The sequence below is a fragment of the Zerene cesonia genome, chromosome 20 (assembly GCF_012273895.1).
Source record: "Zerene cesonia ecotype Mississippi chromosome 20, Zerene_cesonia_1.1, whole genome shotgun sequence".
Taxonomy (NCBI): domain Eukaryota; kingdom Metazoa; phylum Arthropoda; class Insecta; order Lepidoptera; family Pieridae; genus Zerene; species Zerene cesonia.
In genome coordinates, this window is record NC_052121.1 from 8972015 (window position 1) to 8986740 (window position 14726).

Sequence of the window (14726 nt, forward strand, 5' to 3'; positions counted from 1 at the left end):
TTTTTATACACCTATCCCATTACTATCCTGTGTTCCCCTCTACAATCATTTCTTTGTTCCCTACCTTTTTAAGTCGGTAATCCATTTACAGCGTAGTAAGACCTCTGCAAATATTCATAGGTAGTGATAGCACATACCATTACCGAATGACATTCAAAATAATCGTGCAGCGCAATTTTGTTCATGAAATGACTATGTGTTTATTTCATTGTTAGAGTCGCTAATAAATGAATCATCGTTTAATGACTGTTAATTACACAGCATAAATCTGGAAACTACACAGACTTGACTCAGTGGTAGACGCTATGCTCAGTTTTATCTGCAGGTCGTCACTTTGATACCGGGAAAAGGGGAGGGGATGTTTGATCTCATTTATGTGGTCATTATATTTTGTAAAACGTTTTGGGGCTTATAGTAAATACAGGTGTAGTATAGGGTTTTACCACAGAAATGTTGTTCTTGCTGTATATTTAAGCTCTTAACTGTCTAAATGTTCCTTTTATTTCTCTAAAGATATATGTGTAGGCAATAATACATTGCCCTGCTTATATAAATCGTCATTGAATTGAGTATAACCTTTAATTTAAGATCATTTGCAAGAAAGTTCATTGATATGAAATTGAAACTTCTATATCAATCAATAAATAGCTGTAGGTTTCGACCCTTTGACTTCAAATCTAGCAAACTATCAGACGGTTTTCCCGCATAACACAACCGAAGTATGTACCAAATACGGGTCATTGCCATTTCTGATCGCTATCAATTCGCTACGAAGTTTAACGAGACAAGTTTTCTCAAACAGGCCTACAAACCTACTTGGGTGAACTCATGACTCTGATATCAGTGCTAACAATAAACACAGTTACTGATTTCAATTTATGTTTATCTCGTAACGACACGATTAATTTTAGTTGATCGTGTCATCAACTCAGACAGACAATTGTAGTGTTGTTCAATTTATCATATGCTAGCTTCAGGCTGCAGCTTCGCTCGCTTTTTAACAGGATTGAAGAGTCGTTTATTTGTAATGCATGCAATGCAATGTATGTATATTATACTAACGCTACAGTGTTTAAGAATTTGTGAACATATGATTATTACTCTCACGCGAAGTCCATTGAATTAAAATAACACATAAACTCTAGAAATATTTGCTTTTGTCCGCGGATTCACCCGCAAGCTAAAAATGTCTATTCGTGCGGCATGTCACCCTTATAGGAACAGTCGGTTTTTTCATGAAAATTTAACAACGTTTACCCTAAATAAAATAAAAAGTACTAAATAGTTTTACTGTCACTGATCCAATTTACCAGTGAAGTTGTTTATATTAAAAACGAGCTTTGATTTAATTTTGACGAATGAAAAACATTACAAATACACGATAATACGTAACACATGTTTTAGCACGAGCCGAATGTGGACACGTAAATAACACAATGAAACATCCTTAATAACAAGTTTGTTTCTCCAAATCCGCAATGCATAATGTATTACATGGAAGTGAAAGCTTAAGATATGTAATCAACGCAGCTGACCCCGATACCCAGCCATCTGTAGGCTCTTACGCAATCCGACACATGGGCTACCCGCCTACTAAATAATGCAAACGAATTTGCAATTTATTACAATGTGTCATAGACTATAATTAAGCGCATGTATTCATTAGACATCTACTTGTGTGGATGCTGTATAACCTAATTTGTAGTTTATCTGGTGCTCATTGTGCGTCTAGTTCCGAATTCAAGACATCAGTCCGCAAGTTCTAAATATCGCGGTTACATTTTTGAGATTTTATCAATAGTAGGAAAAAACAATTCAAACGACAAAAATGAGTTGAATCATATTATAGGATGGATGTTACTAACTATCCATTCCAATTATGTATATAGCTATCCAGAAGTAATAATGACTGATTTATAAGTAAATATGTCTAAGACGCAAACCACCGACCCAATTATGTATGAAATTAAGCATACATAATAATTATACCGTCGATAAGGACATATACCTACTTGTTCACAATGAGACATTGTTTTTCTAGGCTCATCATACGTAAGTAAATAAAGATATATTTAATCGTATGCAAGGTGTGCCTATAGTTTCTACAATTGTACCTACAGCATACAAGATTGTTAGCGTCTTTTTATCAGTGTTGTAATGACTGCATTGTAAATATTGCATGTTTACTGAGTTCCATGGCAGCTCGGTAAACAGCTGCAAGTGATATTACATGCACTATTAGGATTAAATGTATCTTTAACTCGATGTAGCTATTCGAAATTTCAACTTAATTATTTGTAGATAGTTGCTGCTTGTATGTAGTGAAGTCTTTTTTTAATTTAATTCTTACTGGTAAAGCTGATTGAAAAGTGAAACGATTACGATAATAATCAACAAATATTTTTTATATTCTAAAGCGATACCAAAAACTTTAAATCGTGCCTAAAGTGATTAAATGTATATTTCCTTTTTTTTTGTGAGACTGCGGGCCAGTTTTTCCACCGATAATATCCCTGATAGCCTATTTAACAATTTCGTATTTTATTTGCTATTTTAACTGACAGTTAGTTTCAACTGTGAAACTGACAACCTATCTAGTTTCAAACGTAGTAATCATACCAATATTATACAATTTTTCTTCATTATGTTAAATTTTAATTAGCCAATTACGTAAAAACCGAAAACAATGTCACGTTAATGATGTCGGTGACATAAGCCTCTCTCTCGCCTCACTACACGCAGGATGGGGTCAAGATATTTCTGTCGCCAGTGTTTGTAGTACAGTCGCCAATTTTAACGTAAATGTTTAATAGTACCTATACAAAATTAACAAACTAGTCGAACATTCTGCTATATATTCTTCATTTACACTTTATAAAATAAAATTATGCTTATATGTAAAACAAAATATATATTTGGCTTGCGATAAACAGTTCGAGTTTGAGGTAAGACATTAAACATTACAGTACAGTCGCCAATTTTGTCATAAATGTTTAATAATACACATGTTCTATACAAAACTGCTTGAATTAAACCTAGTCGAATATTGTACTGTATATTTTTAAAACATAATATATAGCTTGCGATAAACAGTTTGAATTTGAGACTGAGCTAGGAAATTAGTCATGATTGTTTCCTGAATACGACTACCAGAAACTAGAATTTTGAGCGTAGTCTTATCTATATTGTTACAAAAGGACTAGGTTACTTTTGAGTACGTCAGCTATCTGTCATTGAAACTTCCGCACCAGCGGTTACGAGTCACTTGCAAAAACAACAATGCGAAACGTAAAAAATTAATTGATTTATTTTTTAGGCAAATCATAAAGTAAATATTGCTATTTACTTTATAATATAAACGACGATATATGCATTTTTAACCGACGGAGGTTCTTTCAACTGCATATTTAATAAGTTGCTTTTGTAAGTCGATATACTTGTGGGTTTTCAGCCGATTGGCGTGATTCTTTTTTGTCTGTTTGTTCACATTTCAATTGTTGTCATTTGATCACATCTTAAAATCTGGATTTGTACCTCCCTCCTCTTCCTTCCCCACTAGGGACGTCACTGACGGGGCGCGGACCTATACTAACCAGCTCCCGTGATCCCTTCACTAAATCGGCTCGTCGGAATACAATGGGGTTTTAGTTGGTAGGAATCCGACAAAACCCACGGCTCCTTTCCCCGGGGGCCGTGGGTTTTATAAGATGTCCCCACTAAAAACCTGGTGACCTTTATTGTAATAAATTGTCTGCTGTATATGACATTTTTTTATTAATCGGTGGTGATACATAACTTTCACTATCGAAACACTGCCAATAGACTCGCATTCGGACTCAATTTATAATTATTATTCCTGCCAGCTCAATACAAATAGTAAGCTTAGTCATCCATAGCTGTACTCGTTTAAATTTATCACTAAAGTTAATTGCTCGGTAATGAGCACTAATAGTACCTGCTCGGCGATACATGTAATCTAAATATCCGGTCTATGCTTGCTATAAGTATCTACGGGTTGCTTTTAAATTGCTACTGAAATTGGTTAAAAATAACGAAAATTGAGTATGTAATTTCATGTGCTTTTCCTTTAATAATTCTCTATACTTATACAATATGTATGTTGTATGTCACAATTCGCAATAATTTATTAATTTAATTTGGTAATTTATTAAAGAAAATTTAAATTTTGCATACTTGTCAGAAAAAAATATCACTCTTTTATTTACTAGCACCAGCTGATCCATTCAATGATAATTAACATATAAATTCATTTGCTGATTACCAATTCAATAATGTTTATTCGAAAGTCACATGGTTCGTACCGCATTAGCTAGTCTCAAAATAATTCTGATTGAATCCAATGGGGCGGCACTTGACACAAAAAGGTGATAGTAAAAACGTGTTCAATGCTATCTTTTTTTAACGCTCTTATGTTTTTAAATTTTTAGTATATACCTAAATCATGATGTTATTATGTTTTTCCCGATAAACATTCCAGTATGATTTCATCATTATTCATTTTTGAGGTTTCTCGGATGCCGTGATCCTTATCAAGGTATAAAATATTTATCTTTGTCTTTATGGTTTGTTTGCGAAGTGCTCTGTTAGAACTATAAATCGTTGCCATATTTATAGTAACGTTGTAAGGTCCATTTTAATGTTGTAGTTACTAGTTGCTATGTTTGATCATTTAAGATAGAGGTTGGATTCAATTTCATAATACAAGTTGATATTTCAATATGTTTTTAAGGTTCGACTTTAACAGCTATATGCGTCCAATAAAGAACTATATAATGTCATAAGAATGTCCCCTTTTAAATGTTTAAATCGGGCAATTAGAACCTATTTCTGAAGTTGTTGTTTAATATGTTATTCGACAAATAAGTTTTAACCAAGGATTTAAAATCATCCCTATGTGTTATATGCTTAGGACTGATATTTCATAGATCATGCCGATCTTGGGGCTGCTACCTATTGGTAAACGTATTTCTGTACATCCTCGATCATAAATAACAACAAATATGTTGCTCAGGATGATAAATACATAATCAGTGTATAACTTAATAAATCTCCTCTTCGATGTATTTTTTTTATGTTTGCATTTGTTTCGTAAATTTATTACTGCGTATATCTCCCCTATACATCATAACTGACTTTGCATGTATGTCTCCACAGATCTTCGGAATAGCCGTGATCGGTATCGGAGTAGCTGTGCTCCTAAACTGGGCGCCAATCAAGGATGAGCTGCAAGGCCACCTCACCGTCGCCCCCTGGGTGTTCATCATCATTGGAGCCATCATGTTCATCATTGCTTTCTTCGGATGCTGCGGAGCGATACGGGAGAGCCACTGCATGGTTGTTACGGTAGGTGTTCTAACTGTTTATCTGGACATATAATGGGTTGACAAATTAGAGGTTTTTTATAAAAATTAATTGCGAGTTTTACAGCTTCTGGAAGTGTCTAATTTAATTTACCGGTCTTTTAAAATGAGAGATAATCTGTGTAAATATTTTTATAACACATTCCATTATACGGCGAAGTTGATTGTAAATTATAGAACGATTTCTTTTATGTATTGAAATATAAGTTTCTCTTGGTTGTATAAAAAAGAAGGGCAAAGGTGTCGTAAGGAAACACCCAGAAGGGCCAATTAGTGTCGGATATCTTATTCGTAGGAAAGGAAAAGGCTCTGAGGAGGATTAGCTCTCTGCCACTCCTTACGATAAATTTGCAGGATATAACATGTATAGGATGTTTGATTTTATTGGTATCCTGATCATTCAGTTGTTTAAAACCTGAAAGGGTGTGGTTCAATCCCCACTGCCGTGAAGAGCGTGTTTCTTGTATTTGCGTGTTCTTTAATTATTATTTATTACATTTAAATAAGTTTTTGTAGCTTTATATCAATTGTTTCGCCACCAATGATGTGGGATTTATTGAGCTTGCATAATTTTTTTTATAAAAATTTCTCTGTATGTGTGTAATGTGTACATACGAATATTCAATAATTTCAACAACGTTCACGTGTTGTAAAGCTGAGATATAAGTGATCATTACAATAATACATTAATCATATAATACTACTAAATATCGATATTTTCCTGTTATTTTTCTTGTGTACATCTTAAATGGTTTCATTATAATATAATACAGCAAATGTCCTTCAATATTCCTAGAAATCATTTCGTAACATGCGAATCTATTATTTCGATGTTATTTCTTGGACACGCGATTCCTACTTCTTATAAAGGGCAATTGCGTAATTTTTAAATCATTTAACTTTTAGCCTCGATAAGTCTTCGATAAAATTATATTTCGAATTATGTTATAGGTAAATGTAGACGTAAATAATAGTGACTTAAATATTTTTAAAAGAATACTAGATATTATGAAGAGTCGCTCTTAATTTGGTCTTAATGGCTCCTGTCATAAATAAAAAATTAATGTTATCTATTTAACATTTAAGCATATCAATGCTACTATGGCTCTTGTACAATATTAGATCGTGAAATTTAAAAAGTAGGTATTTCAGATAGTTGGACTACAATACTACATATATTCTATATGTATACTTGTACAAATCTGTTTGGAAATTTAGCAGTTATATTGGAAACGATTTAAACACACATTCACTTTAAAGATAACCTACATCTTATAAACGTATAGACATGTTAAATAAACGTATGTCACTAAGCGTAATATAATTTAAAAGTTCTCGTTAAACGTTGCAAACCGCCGTCGAATGCGAAAGAATTCCCAAACAGAATGCGTTATTTACAACGGTGTCGGTAAAATTCAATTGTTAGTCAAACAAAGCATTATCACCGCTTCGAAAGCGACTTTCGTTCCACTTATATATGCCACTTGTTTGTAAATCTTTGTGGGCTCATAAAATTGTATAAATAAAACGACCCGATATGTAGTGTGGGCTCTACGGATTCAAGGTTAACAAAGTACTGATAAAAACTCACATATATTTGTCATAATTACACAGATAATTTAGAGAATAGTTTTGTTTATTTAAAAGTACGTTTCTGTATTTGGGGCGTCATCGTAACTTCTCAAAGCAATACTATTCCAATGTGGAAAAAAGACAGAGCTACAGGTCTAGTGCCATTTCTTACCCACACTGGAATTAGTATTATTTTAAGACATCACGGTAACCCACCTGAACAACACGTTTTGAAGAAAAATATCGTATAAAACGATACAATATCATACTTTTATTTTCTATTGTCTCACTGTTAGAAAAAGGACGCTCTGCCCTCCATTGTTATCAATTTTAATCCAAAAGTAAATGTAACTTACAATGTGAACAATATAACTAAATGAAACGATTCCTTTAAAACACGATATGAAATATTCTTTGCTGCAACATGAGTGTGTATTAGAAATATATTAGTAATGTACCAGGCTCTAGTACCAAGCTACTTCTAATAATTTATATGCTCGAATGTATACTTAAGAGTCGGTTCCTGTATTATAACGTGACACGCTTACAAATCGCGATAACGACAAGTTCATTTACTTATTAGATACATACTATCGACTTTAATAACATTTTAATGAACAAAAGTGGAAAAAAACCTTGGTATTATTACTCCACTGTTTTGTATTGGCCGTTGTTTAAGCAGCTTTGGGGATTTCCATTAATTTCTCTTCGTTAATAAAAACTGAGTGTAATCCCGCCTCCTAATTAATTATATGGTCGAGTTCTGAGGCACAAAACAATAAGATTGAGAGAGACCAAGTTATAAAAACCGGGTATGGACTTTAAAATGAAGCTCGCGGGAATTTTATGTATTAAATTCGTAAACTCAACAATAAATTCAGAACCATTTCCACTGTTTGATTTCAACGGAACAAAAGAACAGATTTATTGACCCTAAATAGCTGGACACAATGGATATAATTGTACGGATGCCTGAACTTAATATCTGTCTTTTGTATAAAATTATGAAGCGTTTATTTATCCCAAAATCCTAGGTTTTGAACTATAAGTGAATGGTAAATATTATGATTGTAAAATGTTTTTAAGTACAACCCAGAAACAGACTGAAATATTTTAGGGGTATTTAAATGTCATCCCTATTATTTCATATTATCAGAGAAATGAATGAATGAATGAATGCACTGCACCCCGAGGTTTACCCGCGGAAGTTGCCTATATGTTATTCCAGTTATCCAGCTATTTTCGTACCAAATTTCATTGCAATCGGTTCAGTAGTTTTTGCGTGAAAGAGCAACAAACACGCACACATCCTTACAAACTTTTGCATTTATAATATTAAGTAGGAAGTAGGATTATCACAGAAATGTATTGATTATAATAATAATAATATTCAATAAAATCCTCTCGAAATTTGCAGAGCAATTCGCAAGATAAGGCTAAGTATATACTAACTTATGGTATAATATTTCAGTACGCAATCTTCCTGCTAGTCGTGATCATAATGCAAGTGGTGCTGGGAGTCCTGATGTTCACGTTCGCGGACAGTCTGAAGGAGGGCCTGGTGAAATCTGTGAACACAGTGTTCGACAAGCGAGCTACCGACCCAGCAGCCAACACCGTTTTCGACAATATTCAGACTCAGGTAAGTCCATTCAATTAATCATTCATTCCAGACTTCGGGAATATTTGATCTATCAGGTTTGATAGGGAAATTCCATCCATATAATTGACAATTATGATTGATGGAATAATAAAACCGCGTGTGGTTTTAACAAGTTTTAGACGATTCGACTCGCGGGTGGAGTAAGCGAATTATAATAGCGAATTTATATAGAATGTTTTCTTGGAGTAAAATTTTCTATGTATAGTATGAAAAGTAGGTATTGTCCCTTCAAGTGATATTACAAAATTCCAGCCTGTATTAAACGTACGTGAAATAAATGCCTAAATTATAATCATAACTCGATTGTAATTTATTACATTTATATTGTATTTATTATTACTAGACTAATGACATGATCTTCCGCTAGGATATGTCCCGTAACAATTAGTATAATATTATACTCACTATGTGTTTTAATTTTCTACATATAAAAGGTTTTTTAGATTTATTGCTATAACGATATTATCCTAATAATATTATTAATTGCGAAATTGAAAAAAGGGAATTCCATTTGGTTTGGATTGTTACAGGAAATGATGTAATAAACAAAAGCTGAACTTCCTCGAATTCAATCGCGAGGTTTATCAAACGGCTTTGTAAAACAAGTATATATATACATATATATATGATGTGTTAATTTATCCACCTCGATTTCCCTGTAGTGTAATTGAATAGCAAATATCCTTACTTTCACATTCATAATATTGGTAAGGTACAGTTGTAGCAACGAAGGCTTTCACTTTTTATTTCTTGGAAACGGGTCCGTATCGAAAACGTAACTTTACAGTTTATAAAACGAGTTTTCAGAGACTTCTCTGAAAAACTTTCGATTTCCTTACAATTTTCGCCTCTGTTCCCACTTGAACTCTATTTTCTTAACAAATGTCACATTCAAATAGAGAAGGGGTAGGTGTTGTTGCTTAATTTCTTTTGTGAACAACCCTAGCAGCGTATAAAAAAATCAATACATAATGTAGAAACTGGCCCAAACGTTGCTACGGCAACTTGATATTAAATTTATTCAAGCGGCTCTCTTTCATGTGATTTATTATATCAAGTCGATATAGACTCTAGAAATAAGAATTAATCTAAAATAACATGATGATTTTAGTCTATTCTGAATAACAATAGTAAAAGTGCATAATCATGCAGATCATGAATCTGTTGTGAAACACGGTCACAATCATCCTTTAACCCATGTTTGTATCTACTACAGTCACAAGTCTCCTATCAGGAGTGTAATTGATCATGACCATCCAATAATTGATCACACTAATATTATAAAACTGAAAAGCTTGTTTGTTTGGTTAAACGCGTTAATCTCAGAAAGTACTGGTCCGATTAGAAAAATTCTTTCAGTGCTAGATAACCCATTTATTGTGGATGGCTTTAGGCTATATACATCAGGCACTATGTGGCTAAAATCGCGGGGCACAGCTAGTTATTCAATAAAACAACAATACTTATATTAATTGCTTCCAATTATCTAATTCCAGCTGGAATGCTGCGGCAAGTACAGCGCCGCTGACTACGGTCTAGTCCTGCCTAACTCCTGCTGCTCCCGGCTCAGTGCGATCGGTAAAGCGTTGCGCGACACCTGCACTATCGCAGACGCTAACACCACCGGCTGCGGCCCCAAGGTCGCAGACCTATATGAGAAGTGGAATAAGACTATCGCTGGAGTGGCTATTGGGGTGGCTTGTGTTGAGGTATGAGAGCTCTGGGTATCTGTAAATGAATTCTCGTTACAAAAAGTCATGCGGTTGAAAGGACCCCCTAATATACAACATTATGCGTTTTATACTAGAGTTATTGACCAAACGGAATTGTTATTGCAAAAAAATTGTTTTTTTTTAATTTAGTATTTTCGAGCAGTCGTAACCAATATAATTTTTGGTTATATATGCTATTAATGTCTCTAGTTTTCAGTGTATTGAAATCACAATTACTCATTATAAATGTACCCTAATACCATGTGTGCTATATATACGAGTGTTGCTATGTATAGAAAAACTATAACATAAAGCACTTATGATTTATAACTCAACACGTATGTTATAAAAAGAGCTGTTCGTTAATTTCTAAGGTTATTGAAAAATCACATCTACTTAATGGATATTGAAAGTTTTAACATCAAATAAATTCTATATCATCTTGCCCTAACATTTTAACTTAATAAAAATAATGTACGTTTATTCGCTATTCCCAGGTGGTCGGAGCACTGTTCGCGCTGTGCCTCGCGAACTCCATCAGGAACATGGACAGAAGGTCTTTAGGCTACTAATATTTAGTACATTAGAACTGGTACCTACACAATTATTTGGTTTTTAATTTTTTTTTATCTAATTCTCAGCTGACTGCGGTCACTGCATGGCTCTGGAGAAATTCCACTTGCAATTTAATGAAAGGAGGAAGAAAATTGTTTTGAAAATTTTATTTTTTGTTTATTATTTTCTTTGCAAATGGAATTTTGACTGATTTTAAGAAAACTGGGTATTTTATTAATATTGTTTGTTTTGAGAATACATTTGGTATCTAATTTTTTTGTCGAATGAAACTATTTTTTTGTTATAAAATTCTAATAAATAAACAGTTTTCTTAAACAGTGGGCACACAAATTACATGTGGGTTTAATTTATAAGCTTTGTGAAATGTTAAAATTAATGTGTGGTGTTTGCGGAAAGACAGTTTATATAAAATAGTTAACTAAACATGCACAAAATAATGGCAGTAAAGTTTATTTAGATTTTCATCAGAAAATCTTTAAATGTAATACTTTGTTTCTAAACAGACCTTAATAAAGTCCTATAAATGCATAAATCATTATGACTCTTAAATATAATACAGCACAATAAATAAATAAACTCGGTTATAAGAAGTGAGTGCATTTACAAATTACACATAAAATATTTACTGTCTTTCTTGTATTATGTGTTCAAGAGCTAAAATAACCATGTCAAAAGTCTAAAATTACAAAATTAAGCATAGTACATATCAAATCTCAATATATATAACATTTTCCTTTAACTATAATTATTTAACGTGGTAAATATGTAAAAAAATATCTTGAAGATACGAATACAATTTTTTTTATATATTTTTTTTTCGTTAAATAATTTATGGAAATTTTAGTTAAAAAAGCTTGGCAGTAGCAACAATTACACGTGGGTTTATTTATTGTTAATTTATGACAGTTTATAATATTTATTATACCCAAGGGCTCAGCCCAAGGGACTCGGGTTATTTTAGCTCCAACAAAACTTTGTAATTAATATGGCTTCAGCTTTACTAACATATTTTATGTGCGCTGTTAAGAGAGAATGGAAATATCGCTTTGTGGTTCAGTCTCGAACATTCGAGAACATTGTGAATAGCTTTTGTAAATCTTTTTAACTTTGATGTTATAGTGATTTATATAACGATTTTGAGAGATTTTTAGAATTTGTCAAACAATACCCGTTATGAGATTGTATTTGGGAAGTACAAAAATAATATTACTGTAAGAATAAAATTTTATATTGTTAGTATTCATAACGTCTCAAAGGTTCATGTGCCAATTTTGTTTAATTTTGTTTCGATGTTACACTTTGTTCTGTTTTTTAAGTAAATAATAAAGCAAACTATATGCGTCTTTCTATATATCCGAATAAGGTCTTATATCCCTGGATAGACGGTAAGTGTATTTGAAATTTATTCTGATAAAGATTGTAGTTAAAATTTTACTTAAAATAGATTTCAGTGACAATAAAAAGTATAAATAATTTTTAATAAAAGGAAAAAGGGAAAGCAACAATGAGCTATTTTTTGGTGTCTCGTTGGTCAGCATGACGTAATAAATTTTTGGAAAGAAAGTTCTAGTATTTTTGGGTAATTTTATTGCAAGGTTATTGGGAATATAATATGTGACACTTCAGTCAACAAAATGGTGAAAGATGAATATTTGCACAAAAGTTAGTACACATGTTTGAAGGGCAATATTTGCATGATTTTTGTTGGTTTTTGTTTATTTATTTGCAATTGTGCTTTGGTATTGAAAATGATACAGCTATGTTATATACACTAACATCTAGCTGTATTGTTTTGTCTAATTATTTGTGATTAATTCCCACGACGGTACCAGTGACAATGGCATATATCCTGTACTATATGAATGATTTTTTCGTATTTATTAATAATTGAATACTTCCAGGTACGCGTAAAAGGTGGCTCCATAATCGACGATAGAATATTTCAAGCGACATACCCATACTTTATGTACAATTTTTATAAGATCACACGAAACCAAACCCCACCTTTGTTAAATCTGTTACCATTAAATTCTACGCATGCAACTGCTGTTACAGGCGAAAGAGTTTTTTTGTAACCAAACACGTTCGAATATTAACAATTAAATAATTTGTATGTTTTTAATTTAAGTATTATTTCTCAGTTAATTCTCAAATTATATAATCTATGTTTGTCTAGCATTTGCGCCTTTGTAAAAAGCTTATGCATCACATATTCTATTTTATGGAAAATTAAAATTTTTAATGTTATTAAACCCTGAAAAATTAAAGTGAATAAAAATGTATCATATATTTTTATATTTCAACTAAACTATATTTGTTTTCTATTATATTAGTAGCAAGCAAGCTATTAATTAATTTTTTTCGTTTCTATTTAGTTGACTTGCGCTAAGTGCGTCTGACTTTAGTTACGTAAGTATTGTTAGGTTAGTTAAGCTGTTTTTAATATTACGACATTGAAATTATATTGAACATTTTTCTTTAAATTTGTAACTGTCTATACGTCCATTTTACAAGTTATAGAGTTTAAATATTTGTATGCATTTCTACAAGATTTGTTAGATTCACAGATTGTAAATAGTAACTGATACATCGGGAGCAAATGAATATCTATTTTATTTTGAATCTCTTGTGCATTTGCGAATACTGCTTTTGTGGATTAATATTATATTATTAATTAATAAATTTTCAAAGACAATCGTGTATTTTTATTTCACCTATTCGTCATTTATAAATAATAATATATATAATAGTAATACCACTGATATTGTTACAACTACTAGTAATTCGGTAAATTCTAACTGTTGCCCGTGACACGTCAAAAGGGTCACGAGTCTTATCAAAACCACAATGAAAGTCTGAAAACGTGACACTGGCTGAATGCATCTACAGAGCGCTTGTAGATGTCCGTTATTTTTCGTATAACCCTAACGGACCGCTAGTAATGGCTTTCCTTGTATTCTTATATTTTTACCAGATGGATGTTAGATTGTGGTGTCGTTTTTATGCAAAAATTTTAGTTTATTAATATTACGTCGTATATTTATAAAATATTAACAATGTTCAAAAAGGGCCTGATTGGGTGGATCCTTCAGAAAAAAAGTTATCAATTCAATTTTTTATTTATTTTCCTGTGTGCAGCAATCAGATTTTATTAGGTTATCGTGCCATAGAAACCAACAAACTCTTATGTTAAATATTAGGTGTTTTTGTATATTGGGCGATGTTGTCACCTTATGTGATTGAGCTATTCTACTATAATCCTTCCTACTAATATTAAAAATGCGAAAGTTTGTAAGGATGTGTGTGCGTTTCTTACTCTTTCACACATTAACTACTGAACCGATTGCAATGAAATTTGGTATGTAGACAGCTGGACAACTGGAATAACATAAAGGAAACTTTTTATTTCGATATTCCTGCGGGATTCGGACTTACGTGGGTGAAACCGCGGGGCGCAGCTAGTATTTTAATATCTGCATAATAGTTTTAATAAGAAAGTACATAGATACATAGCATTCAATTTACAGAAAACGACTTATATCAGACACATCAATACACTCCATTATGACCGCATTTTCTTACGCCGGACAGTTGTCCGTCGTGCAGAGGGAAAGCGGTGGTAAATCCGACGTACCTAAATGTTGCGCTGGATTGATGGTAAACACATTCATTACAATCCACACACTACCGAGGGTCCCGCACAAATCACGGTCCGATGTCGGGTGCAAAAAACGGACGTCTACAAGCGTAACCCTAAGGAAGACAAAGAAGAAGATTGACAACTGTGACTAGAAAAAATATGGGCTTAGTTGGAACGAATGA

At 32.6% G+C, this 14726-nt stretch overlaps 1 protein-coding gene across 2 annotated transcripts in view; it reads left to right on the forward strand.

The window, feature by feature from the left end:
* LOC119835355 (CD63 antigen-like) overlaps window positions 1–13599 on the forward strand; it is a 26746-nt gene extending 13147 nt beyond the window's left edge. Inside the window, exons 2-6 of one of the 2 annotated variants that reach the window (XM_038360117.1) lie at window positions 5176–5364; window positions 8425–8595; window positions 10113–10325; window positions 10826–10920; window positions 12806–13599. In XM_038360117.1, the coding sequence (XP_038216045.1) occupies window positions 5176–5364; window positions 8425–8595; window positions 10113–10325; window positions 10826–10900 (648 nt within the window). In that variant the 3' untranslated portion in view covers window positions 10901–10920; window positions 12806–13599. The remainder of the gene's footprint in view (window positions 1–5175; window positions 5365–8424; window positions 8596–10112; window positions 10326–10825; window positions 10921–12805) is intronic. The other variant, XM_038360118.1, reaches the window with a different exon arrangement.
* The last annotated feature ends 1127 nt before the right edge of the window (window positions 13600–14726 follow it).